The sequence below is a fragment of the Desmodus rotundus genome, chromosome 1 (genome assembly GCF_022682495.2).
Source record: "Desmodus rotundus isolate HL8 chromosome 1, HLdesRot8A.1, whole genome shotgun sequence".
In the NCBI taxonomy this organism is placed as follows: Eukaryota; Metazoa; Chordata; class Mammalia; order Chiroptera; family Phyllostomidae; genus Desmodus; species Desmodus rotundus.
In genome coordinates, this window is record NC_071387.1 from 65,414,985 (window position 1) to 65,432,412 (window position 17,428).

Below are 17,428 nucleotides of genomic sequence, written 5' to 3' on the forward strand. Positions count from 1 at the left end.
GGACAAGAAGGTCCAGCCTTCCCAGGAACTAGCCCAGCATGGGGCCATTTTTTCCAGGCTCTGAGTATTTAGAACTCGCAGCCCAGGAGCTACTGTTGAATGCATGGTTGTCAGGGTCCCTTTGTCCCCCTCTTCCCTCTGGAATCACAACCTGCACTGGTGTAGAGGTGGGAGAGGTCTGGCAGGTCCATGCTCCCCTGGGACTGTTATCTCCTATAATCAGAGAGACCCATGCACCATCAGACAGCACTATTCTTGCTGGTAGGTCACAATGTGAAGAGGTAGAAAGACAACCAGTGAAACAGACCTAGAAAGAAAGAACCTGAAACAAGACTCCAGACTGGACCCAAGGCACTACCACCAGGACTGGAACACAATGGGGCAGGGTGGGAGTGGTCGGGGCTTGAACCTGAAATCTCTCCAAAGGTCCCAAGGAACACAGCCTGCTCCATATGCACAGACAGCGCAGGGTGGGTGCAGGCACAGACCCGCACTCGCCCCCAAAATAAATTTTATTTTTTGGTGCTTCATCTTTGGCAAGGGCTAATCATAATGTGAATTTGTACAATGATTAAATAAATAACATACATCTGGTTCAGAGAAAACCTCATAGAGACCAGCTTTGATTCCATGAGCACAAGGTGAGGGACCCAAGAGGGGAAGACAGCAGAGGGCGGGATAAGGAGTAATTAGCCAGTGACTAAATGTCATTTTCCTTGAGTCAAGTGATTCTCATTTTATTTAAGTGACCTGGAAATGATGATGAAGTTATTTTTTCCCTATTTGGGGAGTTCTTTTCTGTCTAATGAGTAACTTTCAATCATCTGCTTTTAAAAGTATTGTGCAATTTCTAAATAATTTTTTTAAAACTCAGGCCGACACTGCCAACTCCTGCTGGTTGGGGTTTTCCAAATCACCTGCAGAAAGAGGGCTGTTTCGCCGAGAGCCTGTCTGGGAAATCGGCCTGTATATCCTGTGCCCCGAAGCATCTGTTTCTTCAAAGATGTAGCCAGGAGGCTCAGGGTATGAAGCCAAACACCTCCCTATTTCCTTGGGAGTAAAACTGATGGTGTATGTGGTCTGTCCCTCCACAGGGATATTTCCTCGGGGACCAGACCAAGAGGGCTTACAGCTTTTGGTATTAATGGGTGGGTGGGGTACATAGTGGGCCCTAGTGGTGGTCAGGCAGTCCAAGGGCTCAGTGGGACGGTTCAGCTGGGGAACGGGCTTGACTGGCTCTGTGCGCATGCTGGCCCACTGCTTGTAATCATCCTTGGTGGTGGTGGAGCTTTCGAAGCGGCCGCCCTTCTTGACACAAAGCACTGGTCGGCAGGACTGAGCTGGAGCACCCTTAGGGTATGTGTAATGGGACTGCACTGTTGTCAGAAGGTCCATCTTTTCTTCAGGAGGGACGTAGGGGATGGGAGGTTTGGAGAACACCTGGGGCGTCGGCCAAGCTTGGAACTTATCTTGAAACTCCGTGGTGTTAGAGAAAGGTGTGTCTAGCCCACAGGACCTGGCTGGAGGTTTCAAGCTCTTGGCTGGCTCCCCCTTCAGGCCCCGGTAGGACTGTTTGTGGGTGGTGAGGCTCTCAAAGGGTATTTCACAGGCTCTAAACTTCTCCGCCTCATGCACAAAGCGTTTCTCCATAGGGTGGGCCACGTAGCTCATTTTATAGTTAGTCAGATCCTCCAGGGGGATATTACAGACCTTGGGCATGACTGGAGGCTTACAGCTCATGGTGCTCACAAGGCCCTTCACAGAGTAATCATCTTGGTGTGTGGTTCTACTATCAAACCTAGTTGATTCTGGCCAGTAGTTGTGTTCTGGACGAATTAGCTCTCGTCTTGGTTGGTTCCAGGGTAAATAATCAGCTGAAAACAAACAGAAGTGGTATTTACTCATAAATCAATTCACTCAACCTTCATGTATTCCAAGGGGCCTTCAAAGCCCTAAGCCAGTCTCCAGTGAGATATTGCTTGGACAAAGGAAGAACAGAGTGGCTCCCTGCCATCACTTTAATAAGGGCGTGGTGTTTCAACTTTATGGTAACTGAGAGTGGCTGTGCAGAAGAGAAAAATTTATAGGAATCTTATCATACCCTACAATGCTGCACACAGGGATTTTAGAGGGTCCACAGCCATGGTAAGATCCAGGGAACCAATTCCAGCAGGGTTGTCCCACCACTGACTTAGCCTAATCCAAGAACAGTTCCATTCCTCTGTGCGGAAGGGCTCCCTCTGAATCAGCACAGAGTGACTGGAAGATGCATGTGCTACAGTGAGACAGGGGATGCACAATCCACCACTAATGGGCTGCCAGCCAGACCAACCCCAGTGTCCCTGGGAAGACTGCTATTGCGTCCTTATAACCCACACATCTAATCCACAGAAATCAAATAGACTGCTCCAGGGGAATAAGGGCATTGTATTGGCTGGTGATAGGATAATAGCAGCTGCCTTTTGTATTGACCTTATTACGTGATAAGCAGGATTCTAAATGCTTTCTGTGTGAACTCTTTTAACCTTCAGACAGCCCTAAGGAGGTGGGTACCATCCATGTGCCCACTTTACAGAAAGAAAGGCACAGAAAAAGTAGGGAACTTACGCAAGGTCACATGGCTAGAAGTAGATAATTAAGGAATACTATGTGCCAACCAAATATACTCAGGGCTTTTCAAACACAGTTTTGTTTCATCTTTACAATAACCCTTTATAATGGGTATGACTGCCTCCATTGCACAGATTTTCAAAAGCAAGACTCAAAGAGACTAAGATACTTACCCATAAGTCACATGACTGGTGAGTTAAAAGTTGGAATTTAAATTACATAGTTGATTGAAAATCCATGCTCTTCTGACAGCCTATGTCACAGTTAGGACACTACATTTCTAGATAGAGTGAAGGTTAAAGAAAGAAAAAAAAAAGCCTGCTAATGAATAATCAGGGAAGATTTTCAGGAAGAGAAGAATGTCAAAATGTTTGAAGAATGAAAAGGATTGGCCAGCTGTATTTAGGGGATGTTTGTCTAAAAGGAACTTCTGCTGTGGGACTGCTGTCACTCTTTCCATATTACTTGGTTCAAATCCAAGTTCTACATTGCCTCCACTGAGCCCATCAATTTCTAGATCTACAGTAGCCAATATGGGATTTCTGGTCAAGATGGTGACATAGATAAACACTGTGCTTGTGTCTTCCCACAACCAATCAAAATTACAATGAAATTATAGAACAACCATCGTTGAGATCCACCTGAAGACTACAGCTGAACCGAAGTTCTATAACTCAGAATATAAAGAAGACATGACGAGGGTGGTAGGAGGGGCAAAGACACAGAACAGACAGGTTCCATACCCACAGTGTGGCAATTAAGAAAGGGCAGAAATATCTCAGCTTCACAGGTCCTCCCCTGAGGAGTGAGGGGTCCCAGCCCCATACTGTGCTCCCCACTCAGGGATCCAGTGCCAGGGAGAGGAGTCCCCATAGCACCTGGCTCTAAAATCCAGCAGGGATTGCATCCAAATGAGACATAGGGCTGCAGGAGTCCCAGGTATTCCTCTTTAGGGCTGAGCACAGATTCACAGCTTACAAATTCATACACTCCAGTCTCCAGCACAGGATAAGCAACTCAAAATATGCCAGGGACACATGAAGAAGAACTAAATTGCCTAATTTTAGGGTGAGAAATGGAGGGGAAAGAGACAGGACAGAAGTGTGAAGGCACCACTGTTCCTTTGTTGGTTACTCCTCCCATCCAGCCAGCTGGTGCAGGAGGACACCAAATCTGAGCTGTCCATAACCAGGCTATCAATATTCGACCCACCCTGGTGGTTCCCTAAACCCCACCTCAGCCAACTTGTGTGCCCAACTAAACCTTTTCAAGTGGCTACTTCATTAAGTGTCCTGGCTCAGCTCTTGTTGCGAACTTTCCTAAAATCTCTCAAAGACTCACAAACCCAAAACAAGCAGCAGCTGGCCTCAGCATGCCCTGTACCACTTACGAAATGGCCCCAAACCCAGCATAAGCAGCAACCAGTCTCAACTTGCAGTGTAACTTCCATCAGGTGGTCCCAAGCCTGGCATATGCTGAGGCTGGTGTTGGCTTGGAACATAGCACAAGTAAGGGGCCAAAAGTCCGGCACAAGTAGCAGCTGACCTCAGCTCACATCATGATACCCACCAAGGGTTCCAAGCCCAGCAATAGTGGCAGCAGGCCTCAGTTCACAGGATAGCTTCTCACAAGTGCCTACAAGCCCATCAAAAGCAGCAACCAACCACAGATCACTCTGTAGTTCCCACTAGGCAGCACAAGCAGCAGCTATACTTGACATATCCCAGAATCGCTCCCAAGAGGCTACAGAACCAACACACCCAGTGACCGGGCTCAGACAAAATCAGACCACCACCCAGTAAGCTCCATAAATGACACATTTGAAGGGCAGACTAGCCTGGCACCAAAGCCCTCCTGAAGCAACTCCCACTCTATGAGATCAGCCTCTATACAACAGCTCATCTGCTGTATTCATGGTCAGCCCTCACAGCCATTCAGCCTGAGAACAATCCCACCCACTGACGTGCCAAAAGCAATCAAGGCTCAACCACACCAGGAGGTCATACACAACCCACATGGAAAATATCCTGGAGCATCAGAGTCAGGCAAACAGGGAGACTGCACCACTGGGCCAACAGGCCACTCTGTCAACTCTGGGAGACATAGCAGCTCTACCTAATTTTGTATTGGCCAAAAAGTCTGTTTAGTTTTTTGCTATAAAATAAAGGACATATTTTTTTCTATTTTCAATAACCTTATTCATTTCAATATTTTGAGTATGTTGGCTATCTCCCACTATTGGCTTCTAGTAGGTAGAGGCCAGGAGTGCTGCTAAACATCTTCCAATGCATAAGACAGCCCCACAGCAAAGAATTATCTGTCCAAAACGTCAATAGTACCAAGAAACTTCGCCAACCCCTTTTGACACATTCGATCAGCCACACCTTCTCCATACACTGTCCAAATCTATTTCTGTGCGTTTTTCAGTTGCATTTTTACCTTTCTTGAAATAATAAAGCATAATATGCTGAAAATGTTGCATATCTTCTTCCATCTTCAGTCTTAAAATGGCTACACAAGAATCCCCCAATTTTGATGTTTTTTTAAATGCATGCTGATATGAGAGCTGTCACATTACAATTGAACAAAATTGTTTCAAATGAAGTTAAAGACAACTAAGCACTACTGAGCCATCATATGGGAACAAGTAAACAGAGGGATTCAGTCAAATGAGGAGACAAAGAAACACGTTCCAAGTGAAAGAACAGTAAAGCTCCACCAAAAAACTAAACAAACTGGAGACAAACAATCTATGAGATGCAGAGTTCAAAGATACTGGTTATAAAAATGTTCAATCAACTTAAGGGAAGAATATATAATATTAACTTAGTGAGAAATTCAACAGAGAGAAACCATAAAAAAAAGAACTAGCTAGAAATGAGGAATACAAAAACTGAAATGAAGAGTACACTAGAGGGAATCAACTCCAGATTAGATAAATCAAAGGATCGAATCAGTGATCTGAAAGACAAGGTAGCAAAAAACACCCAGCTGGAACAGCATTAAGAAAAACAAATCATCATTGAAAGACACATACCATATGATCTCATTTATATGTGGAATCTAATGAACAAAATAAACGGACAAAGAAAATAGAAACAGAGGCATGGAAACATGAAACGGAGAGCTGTCAGGGTTGGGGTGGAAGACTGGAAGAAAGAACGTGAAAGGATTAAGAAAAATATATATATAACACATAGACACAGACAAAGGGGTTTGGGGGTAGGTGAAGGTGGGAAAAGGGTGGGGGGAATGTGGATGGTAAAAGACTTGGGGCCGTGGGCACACAATGCAGTGTGCAGATGATGTTTTATTGAGTTGTACACTTGAAACCTGCATAGTTTTGTGAACCAATGTCACCCCCAATAAATTCAATTAAAAAAGAAAAAGGAATAAAAAAATGAGACTAGTTTAAGGGACATCTGAGACAATATCAAGTACACCAATATTAGTATTATAGTGTTAACAGAAGGAGATAGAACAAGGGGTTGAAAACCTATTTGAAGAAATGATAGAAAACTTCCCTAACCTGGGAAAGGAAATAGAGATACAAAGCCAGGAAGTGCAGAGAATCCCAAATAAGATGAACCCAAAGAGGTCCACACCAAGACACATTATAACTAACATGGCAAAAGGTAAAGACAAATAGAGAATCTTAAAAGTTACTCACACATACAGGAGGTCCCATCAAAAGAAACTTTGCAGGCCAGAAGGAATTGCACAAAATGTTCAAAGTTATGAAAGACAAAGATCTACAACCAAGATTACTCTATCCAGCAAGTCTATTGTTAGAATTGAAGGAGGGCAAGTTTCCCAGACAAGATAAAGTTAAGGAGTTAATCACCACTAAACCAATATTACAAGAATTGTTAAAGGGGCTCCTTTAAGAAAAAATCAAAAATATGTTTAAGAAAATATAGGAAAGAAAAAATTTCTCATTGACAAAGACAATCACTTAGTAAAAGCAGTGGTTCAACAAACTATAAACATTAAAAGGCAAAAGTAGAAAGATTATGTGTAATTACAACAATTAAAATAAGGGATATACATGAACACACACAAAAAAGTAAAACATGACAAAAACAAACATGGAGGGGATAAGTAAAAATCGTAGTGATTTTGGAATGTGTTTGAATATAAACTTAAAATAGACTGCCATAAATACAGCTTGGTACATAGGAAGCACATAGTAATCAAAACCCAAAAACCTATAAGAGATATACAAGAAATAAAGTGAAAGGAATCAAAACACAATACTACAGAAACTTATCAACATATATGAGAGAAGAACAAGAAAATAAGAATCAGATTAGAACTACAAAAAACTATCAGAAAAGAATTTATACAATGGCAATAACTACGTAACTAGAAATAATTACTTTATATGTAAATGGACTAAATGTTCCAATCAAAACACACATGGTGATTGAATGGATAAAAACACAAGACCCATACAAATGTTGCCTATAAGAGATGCACATTAGATCAAAAGAGACACACAGACTGAAGGACAAGGAATGGAAAAAGATATTTCATGCAAATGGAAATGAAAAAAAGCTGACATATAGGAGAAAAACAGACTTTAAAACAAAGGCTGTAAAGAGCTAAAAAACATTTTATAAAGGTAAAGGGTCGATCCAACAAGAGGTTATAACTCTTATAAACATCTATGCACCCTAGGTATGAGCATCTAAATATATAAAGCAAATACTGATGAACATTAAGGGAGAGATTGACAGTAAGACAATAACAGTAGGGGAATTTAACACCCCATTGACATCAATGGATACATCATCCAGACAGAAAATTAACAAGGAAAGAGTGGCCGTAAATGACACATAAGACCAGGTGCTATTAATTGATACTTTTAGGGCATTTCACTCAAAAGCAGAATATGCATTCTTTTCAAGTGCACCTGGAACATTTTCTAGAATAGACCACATGTCAGGCCACAAAACAAGTTTCAATAAACGTAAGAAGATTGAAATTATATCAACCATCTTCTCTGATCACAATGAAACAAAACTAGAAATCACAAGAAGAAAACTGAAAAATCATACAAACATGTACAGGCTAAATAACATGCTATTAACAACAAATGGGTTTACAATGAAATCAAGGGAGAAATCAAAAGATACCCTGAGACAAATGAAAATGAAAATACAAAGCATTTCTAAGAGGAAAATTCATAGCAATACAAGCCTACCTCAAGAAACAAAAAAAAAAAATCTCAAATAAACACTCTAACCTTACACCTAAAGAACTAGAAAAGGAAAAACAAACAAAGCCCAAAGTAAATAAAGATCATAGTGGAAATAAATGAAATAGGGTCTGTAAAAACAACAAATGAGATCAGTGAAATCAAGAGCTCATTCTTTGAATAGGTAAAAAAAAAAAAAATTGATAAACCCTTAGCCAGATTCAAAAAACAAAAGAGGGACCAAATAAATAAAATCCAAAATGAAAGAGGAAAAGTGACAATGACACAACAAAAATACAAAGGATTATAAGAAAATACTACAAACAATTATATGGCAATTAGACAACCTGGAAGAAATGGATAAATTCCCAGAAACATATCACCTTTCGACCCAGAATCAGGGAGAAACAAAATCTGAACAGGCTGATAACTACTAACAAAATTGAAGTAGTAGTCAAAAACCTCCCAGCAAAAACATCCCTGGACCAAATGACTTCACAAGTGAATTTTACCAAGTATGAAAAGAAGAATTTATACTTACCCTTCTCAAACTATTTCAAAAAATTGAAGAGAAGGGTACACTACCTAACTCATTTTATGAGGCCAGCATTACCAAGATACCAAAACCAGACAAAGACATTATGGGAAAAAAAAAATTGCCAATATTTCTGATGAACATATATTCAAAAATCCTCACCAAATAATAGCAAACTGAGTTCAACAGTGCATTAAAAACATCATACATTATAATTAAGTGGAATTTATTCTTGGGATGTAAGGTTGATTCTATGTTTGTAAATCAATTAACATAATACACCACATAAACAAAATGAAGGATAAATATATCAGAATAAATTTGAAAAGAAATAATAAAGTAGCCAATATGGAATTCTCATAGACCCTCTGAATCACAGGGAATTCTCTCTTACAGCTCTATACAGGGTTAGAAGAAAAGCAGCTTCTCTTGAGTGCATAGAGCTAACACCAGTGAAGTCCACAGGCACACATTTTCTTGAACAGCTTTATTGAGATGTAATCTTTACAATATAAATGAACACATAATTTAGTAACTTTTACAGAGTTGTACAACCATAACCAAAATCCAGTTATAGAGAATTTCCATCACCCCAAAAATATCAACGTAGCCCATCTGCAGTCATTCTACATTCCCATCTCCAGCCAACCATCAATTTTCTCTTGGTCTCCATAAATGTGCCTTTTCTGGATATTTTGTGTAATTACAATCAAACAATATGTGGTATTTTGCATTTCATTTCTTTCACTTAGCATAACATATTTGAGGTTCAACTCTGTTGTACAACAGTACTACATTATATGGATATAACAAATTTTGTTTATCCATTTATCAACTGATGGACATTTGGGTTGTTTCCATTTTTTGGCTGTCATGAAATTTTCCATTTCTGGACAATTCTTTGTGTGGATATATGTCTTCATTTCTCTTGGACAGAGACTGAGTAGTAGAATTGCTAGATTATATGGTAAAGCTATGTTTAACTTTAAGATACCACTAACTTTTCCAAAGTGGATATGGCATTTTACATTCCCACCGGCAATGTATGAAGGTACTTACTTCTCCACAGCCTCACCAACACTTATTATCAGTTTTTTTTAATTAAAGACCTTCTAGTGAGTATTTAATGGCATCTCATTTTAATTTCTAATGTAGTTTAATTTACATTTTCCTAATAACTAATAATATCTCTGCATATGCTTATTAGCCATTCACATTTCTTTTTTTTTTTGGTAAAATATCTATTCAAATCATTTGCCCATTTTTTAATTAAATTGATTGTTTTGTTATTGAGTTATGATAGTTATTTGCATATTCTGGATACAACACCTATACCAGATATGTGCTTTCCCTCTCCCAGTCTATCACTTATCTTCTCATTTTTCTTACTGGTGTCTTTTGAAGTGCATCAGGATTTCAAATTTTTATGAAGTCCAATGTTTTTCCTTTTCATCAAAAAGTTTTATAGTTTTAGCTCTTAAATTTAGGTCTCTTATCCTTTTTGAGTTAATTTTTAGTATGGTGTAGGATAAAGGTCTAAGTTCATCTTTTTGCATGTGGATAGCCAATTGTCCCAGCACCATGCGTCAAAAAAAACACAAATTTTTATCTATTCTGGTTTATTTGAATTTAATATACCAAACTTAAGATCACCCTGCCAGTTTATGCAAAAAAAAAAGGCTGATGAGACTGTAATAGGAATAGCACTGAATCTATAGATCAATTTGAAGAAACCCCCAACTTAACTGTATTGACTTCCAATCCATGAACATGAACTGTCTCACCATTTGCTTAGATACTAATTTCTCTCAGCACTGTTTTGGAGTTTTCAGTATAAAAGTCTTGTACTTTTTTTAAAAAATACTATCCCAAGTATTTTGCTCATTTTGAGGTTATTGTGAAGAGATCTGTTTTCTTCATTTTCAGATTGTCAATGGTAATATATAGAAATACTGTGTTTTTTACATATTTCTCTTCAATACTGACACTTTGCACAATTCATGTATTATAGCTCTAGAAGTATTTTTTGTGGATTCCTTAGTTTTATGTGCATACAGGATTACTGTATTTTGCAGTATATAATGTGCACTTTTGGGGAAAAATTTTTGAGGGAAAAATAAGGACACATATTATACATGGGCATAATGATTACATACCATGGGTTTAATAATGGGTATAATAATCCCATGTATAATGCCCACAAAACGTGAGTGAGCATTATACACAGGAGTTCATTATACACAGGAAAATACAGTATGCTGTCTGAGAATAAAGTCAGTTTTCCTTCTTCCTTTCTAATCTAGATACATATGTTTGTTTTTCTTGCAAAATTGCACTGGCTGGAACTTCCAGTACAATATTGAAGGGAAGTAGTAATAGTGGACATCCTACTCTTATTCCCAATCTCAGAGGAAATGCAATTAGTCCTCCCACACTAAGTATGATATCAGTTATAGGGAATTTTTGGAGGGGCGACTTTTATCAGGCTGAGAAAGTTTCCTCCTATTTGTAGCTTGTTAAGAGCTTTTATGCATACAGATCTTGTCAAACGCTTTCTCTGCATCTATCAGTCATGCAGTTTTGTCTTTTTCCTTATTAATGTGGCATATCACATTGACTTTCTGATGTTAAACCAACCTTGCCTTCTTGATATAAATCCCAGTTTTATAATTATTGGTTCTTTAATTATCTTATAAATTAATTAAGGGGAAAATACACATTTTCCTATATTAGTACCTTTATCAGATATAAGGTACTCTTTATATCTTTGTGTGGATTTGTGTTACCATTCCATATTACTTTCTTTCGGACTGAAGGACTTCCTTTACTATTTCTTGTAAGGTAAATCAGCTAGCTAGAAATTCTTGCAGTCTTTATCTGGGAATGTTTTTTTTTTAAAGATTGTATTTATTTATTTTTAGAGACAGGGGAAGGGAAGGAGAAAGAAAGGGAGAGAAATATCAATGTGTGGTTGCCTCTCACGCGCCCTCCACTAGGGACCTGGCCTGCAACCCAGGCATATGCCTTGACTAGGAATCGAACCAGTGACCCTTTGGTTTGCAGCCTGTGCTCAATCCACTGAGCTATACCACCCAGGACTATCTGGGAATGTTTTTATTCCCCATAATTATTGAAGCATAATGTTTTACTAGTTACAGAATTCTTGGTTGACAGTTTTTTTCTCTCATTACTTTGAATGTCATCCCACTGCCTTGGGTTCTTCATTGTTTCTGATGAGAACTTAGTTGTTATTGTTGTTTCCTTGTATATAATAAGTTCTTTCTCTTTTGCTTCATTCTAAATCTTTGGCTTTCAACAGTTTGACTATTATGTAACTAGATGTGGACCTCTTTGCACTCATTCTATTTCTATTGTGCCTCTTGGATATGTAGATTAACATTTTTCATGAAATTTGAGGAGTTTCAGCAATTAAATACTTTTCTACCCCTTCTTCTTCCTGGGATTTCTGAGTACATTGGTACAGTGACTGTATCCCACAAGTCTCTGAGTTTCTGTTCCTTTTAATGTTTTTCTGTTCAGATTGGATAATACCTATTGACCTATCTCCATTTTCACTGATTCTTTCTTCTGCCAGCTCAAATCTGGTCTTAAGCCCCTCTAATGAACTCCTTATTTAGGTTATTGTCCTTTTAACTCCAGGGTTTTTATTTGATTTTTAAATGATTTCCCTTTAGTAGTAGTCTCTATTTGATGGGCAACTGTCTCATTTTCCTTTATTTCTTTAAAGATGGCTTCCTATTGTTCTTTGAACACATTTGTAATAACTACTTTGAAATGTTTGTCTGCTAAGTCTAACATCTTGGTCCTTTCAGGTATAGTTTCTGTCAACTACCTTTTTGCCTATTCATAGATTATGCTTCCCTATTTTTTTATGCCTCATAACTTTTGTTAAAAGCTCACATTTTAGATAATTAACTGCAGCAACTCTGGATTCTAGTCCTGCACTGGTAGTTGTTTTTGCTGTGTGTTTAGTGACTTTCCTGCACTAATTCTATAGAGTTTTATCTCTCATGCAGTGTGTGATGACTGATATTTTTCCTCAGTATGGTTTCTTTTTTAAAATTTTTTGTTATTAATCCTAAATTCCTAAGAGTCATACTGTATCAGCATAATTTACTTGATCAGAAGTTATGCTTAAGCACCTTAAACCTGTAAGGCTTTCACCCTTTGCTAATGGATCTGTGCGTAGGTTGGGGAATACAGTCACAGATCAGGCACTTTACAAATCTGTCCTGGCTTTTATTTTTTTCTGGGCTTTCTCATGTCACCTTTGCACCTGCACTAGGTACCATATTCAACCAGGGAAGATGAGTAGATAACTAGGCCCTGTGTTTGATCTCTCTTCAGCCTGTACACTGCACCTTGTCCATATGTGCTGTCTTCCAGACCAGCAGGAATATTCATACCTTAAATTTCTGGCTGGTCTGCAACCTCAGACTAGCTGCAGAAGTTGTCTTTCCTAATATTTTACCATTGAGATTGCCATTGATTTTATTGAAGCTCCTGGGTATGCACTCTAACCCAGATCAAGTCAGCTCCCACTGGCAGCAGAGCAGCCACCGGTTTCCACAGCCTCACCTGCCCAGATGGAACGAGCAAGGGAGGGGTGTGATGGAAGCCCAAGGATAAGATACCACAAACTCCCACTGTTCATAACCATGGTTTGGTAGTGTTTCTTGAATAAATGCTTCTCAATTTGCTGTATGCCTTTGATTTACTGAGCCTTAAAGTGGTTGATTTTTACTGTTTCATCCAGTTTTATTGTTGCTTTGGAGGCAGAGGATTTGCCAAGCTCCTCACTCCACTACTCTGGAAGTCCTGACATCCCTGTTCCTTGCCCCCCTCCCCTGCCAGGCACACTCTTAAGTTTATTTTAGACTAATAATACTACCAACTATTTATTTTAAATTGGCTTCACTTTAATTGAAAATCTAATCTTTCTCCAAGAGCCATTAATGGCTCTATCAGCATCTTGAAAGTATTAAGGGGCCTCAGAGGGAACCATCTTGCTGAATATAAACCACATGTTTCCCCGTCAGACTTCAGGCCTCCCTGAAATGGGATTATCTACCTGTAGATGCCTACACACTGCCTCAAGGTTTGTGGGGGTTGGAAGGATAGGACTTTCCTGACCCTCTTCTGTGATGGATGAAGTGATAAGAAAACAGGTTCCTAAACTGAAAGTTGCCTCACGTGATTTCTGATAACCAACAATGCAGTTAAAACCACATTATTATCCAAACTTCTTGCTTCCTCCACCCAGCATATATTACAAAAAAACAAAAAAAAAACAAAACCTCTCCACAAGACCCTGAAAACCTCAGAATTCCACATGACAAACTATTCACAAGCATGAAAACCACCAGTAAAGCCCTTCAGGGCCAGGGTGTCATGTGGGTAATTGGCAAGAACCTCTTTAAAAGGGATTCCATTCAATAATGTGTCTTTTTAAAAAAAAAAAAAAAAAAACTTAGCTAAACCTAAAGCTGAGCATCAAGTAATTACACTCTCAATCTTTCCAATTGCACAGTGTTTTGAAAATGTCAAAATTACAACCAAATGCTGCTGCAGCATATTTTACTGGTGGTTTTCTGGACCCTGGTAGAGGTGCTGGCCACAAGAGTGGAAAGGGAAAAGTTTGCATATTTTTCCTGTAGAACCATAGTAAGTGGAGCACATAGATATAATATAGATGGTACCCACTGAAATACACGTATTTAATGAACTTGATCTTTGGTTGTATTCACTGCCCCTTTTGGAAGGAGAATCAATGTATGGCCATAAAACCATAAGGTTGCTCTGGAAAAAACTTACTAAAGCAGCAAATTTCCACAAGAGACAAGTAATTGAAGGGTGATACTCCAAGAGATAAGGCAAGGTGTGGTCCTTTACAGGTACAAGAGGTTGTGCAGGACTCACGTAGGACAGAGTAATGTAATGGGTCTTCCCCAAGCTTCACTCCAGCTCTTGGCCAGGGGACCCTCAGAATAATAGGCTGATGAGGACTTGTGTTTGTCCAATGCCAAACTGTGTCACCCGGAGTCCTTGTAAACAATGATGCAGAACCACTCATTCATGCATTTCTTCAGTAAAGAGAACTTTGTAATATCACCCTCTGTGCAAAATGCTGGGACTACATATTTAGCCACTCAAGGCCCAGTTTTGGAAGCCATTATATATCTTAGGGGAGGAATGGAACAAAGAAGCCATTTAAATTAATAGAATATGGCAAGTATATATTACTTCAAAAAAACTATTAAGTCACGTAGGTTGAAAAATGGCACCTATGGATCAAATCTAACTACATATGTTTCTTTGGCTACATCCTGACTTGTTTTTAAATCTGAATTTCAGAGGAGAACTATGAAATTCAACCCATGTGCATCTGTAGCCAGAACAAGCCCTCTCGCTTTACCTAAGTATGCCTGGTTCTGAGCAGTCCTGTTGATACTTGACTGGTATTTGTTCATTAATTCTGCATAAGCAGGTGAACAGAAGCCAGAATTTTAAGAAAAATGGCAAAAAAATAGAGTTTTCTCAATTTTAACTTTATCAGTAGGGAAAAGCCAGCCATAATTCCATTTCAGCAGTGGAATACTATGATCTGACTTTCAGATGTAACTGTTTGGAAAAGGTGAGGAATATGGAAGGGCTGGAGATGGAAGAGATTAAAGTATATATCGTAGATTTTTTTTCCTTCTGTGTGTTTAGTTTGAGTGAGTATTTTGCTGGAAGAAAGAGGGAGGACTGTCTTCAAACAACAACAATGGACCACTGCATCCTTGCTAACCCCTAAGGTAAACAAGGAGCCTTCCCCCTCCCAGACCCCTCCTTGTACCTAGGAAAGGGTGGAGAGGGGAACTGAGCTGGGCATGCAGTTGCTCTAAAGAAACTCTAACTATGCTGATTTATAATTGCAGGAGGGCGCTAGGAAAAGTGTGAAGGAAAGGAGAGTTTGTAGCGGGAAGTACCGGCTCACACCAGCTTTGTGTCTCCCTCCTGCCTGCTCAGTCTCTGTGGTGCCCCATGTTTTGCCTTCCAATAAACACTGGATGAAAAGGGAGAATGAGCCCTTTGGAGGCAACAGTGCCACGACCATGTACCTGGTACTACTGACTCCTTTGTAAAGCATCTACTACAGTTCCTGCCTTGTTGGGTGTAACTGGCAGGGAAAGACAGATCCTTGACCTCTTGAAGCTTACAGTCTGGCCAAGGAGATAAATGTTAAGGGAAAGAAAGAAAGGAAAGGAAATTATGCAATGAATTAAATGACGCTCTTAGAGCATATAACAGGATGTGTCTAGTCTGGCATGGAGGTGGGGGGAGGTCTAGAAAGGCCTTGAAGGGTGTGACATTCTGCTGCTCACTGAAGGACAAATGCTAGACTGGGCAGAGAAGAGGCCTCTATAGAGATAACATGTGCAGCATGCCCTGGGACAGAAAAGAAATGGAGGAAAGGAACTGAAAGAAGTTCCTGTGGCAGAGCAGAGGGGCACTGGCAGGAGGCACCAGAATCTGCAAGGCATCCAAGGAATTGGTAAAGGTTTAGGATTTTATCCTAAGAACCATAATAATTATTTGAGGCATTTTAAGCATAGAAGAGGTCAGATCAAATTGCCATTTTTAAAAGACCTCCTCCTGGTTCCTTTCTGTAGAAAATGAACAACAGCTGACAAGACAGGAGACAGGCTCAGGTGCATGCCCAGGTGTAGACTCAGAGAAGGCTAGATTAGGGCTTTTCTAGGAAGAAGTAACAAAAGAACAGAAGAGAGGGTGTAAAAAGACAGGCCACAATAATATAACATGGAATAGGCCACATGGAGAACAGACACAGAAGGGGTGGGTATTAAGAAGAAAGGTTGAAGCATCAGTGGATTGGAGGTCCTACTGAGGCCAAGGACTGTCGGGATGGGAGTAGACAACAGAGTAAGAGGAAGAACTGGATGCTGGGGTTCACAAGGGCATAACCATTTTGGGGTATGACAATATCCAGAATGTGGCTTGGCAGAAGGTAGCTATGGAAGAATGGAAGAGGACAATAGCAATGATAAAAAAGTAAAAGAATAGAGACCAGAATGCTAAAGAGGCACTGAGTCCCAGTTCCTAGGAGAAGCAGAGAAGCTCAGCCATGTATGAAGTCTCCCTGAATACAGATTTAGAGCTCTGTATTCAGGGAAGGGCTTCAGGAATATTCTACATGCCTCAAGCCTCCCTAGCTCCCTCTGCCTAAATGTTTGGCTTGATGACATAAAAGCAACTATTATCACAGTCATTTAGAGATCCACAGACATGTCATATGAATGGTTCAGCATATATTCCTAGGGAAACTAGGTGTACCATAAGCAGGAAAGTTACTGATAAACCTGGCTTCCATTCCCAGGGTCTCAGCCTGCGGCTTTGCTCCATTGAGTGACTGCTACATTGCTTGCACCACACATATTACCCCATATCCTGTATCTCCTACTAGACTAAAAGGTCACAGGAGGTCACAACACTTTCTTCATAGTTCCTAATGCCACGCCTGGGATGTATGTAGTAGATTTTTAATAAAGATGAGTCATTCCCATTTATATAAATTCAAAACTGTCGAAATTATTTATGGTATTACAAGTCAGCATAATGGTTGTATCGTGGGCAGAGAGGATCACTGGATGAGAGTATCAGTGTTATTTCTTGATCTGGGTGCTGCTTACATTGATGTGTTCAGTGAAAAATTAATTGGTCCATATGCAGCAAAGAAAACCATCAAAAATACAAAAAGGACAACCTACTGAATGAGAGAAGATATTTGCCAGTGATACATCCAATAAGAGTTAATGTCCAAATTCTGTCAAGAACTCACAAAACTCAACAACAAAAAAAACAATCCAATTAAAAAGTGGGCAGAGGACCTGAACAGACACTTCTCCAAAGAGGACATGCAGTTGGCCAAGAGACAGACATGAAAACGTGCTCAACGTCACTAATTGTTAGATAAATGCAAATTTAAACCACAATGAGATATCATTTCATGCCTATCATAATGGCTATCATCAATAAATCAACAAACCAGTGTTATCAAG

General features: G+C 39.6%; 1 protein-coding gene across 1 annotated transcript in view; it reads right to left on the reverse strand.

Moving 5' to 3' along the window:
- Positions 1 to 723: 723 nt before the first annotated feature.
- Positions 724 to 17,428, reverse strand: part of SAXO1 (stabilizer of axonemal microtubules 1) — a 52,284-nt gene continuing 35,579 nt past the window's right edge. Inside the window, exon 4 of the mRNA XM_053924376.1 lies at positions 724 to 1,874. Coding sequence (XP_053780351.1) covers positions 871 to 1,874 — 1,004 coding nt within the window. The 3' untranslated portion in view covers positions 724 to 870. The remainder of the gene's footprint in view (positions 1,875 to 17,428) is intronic.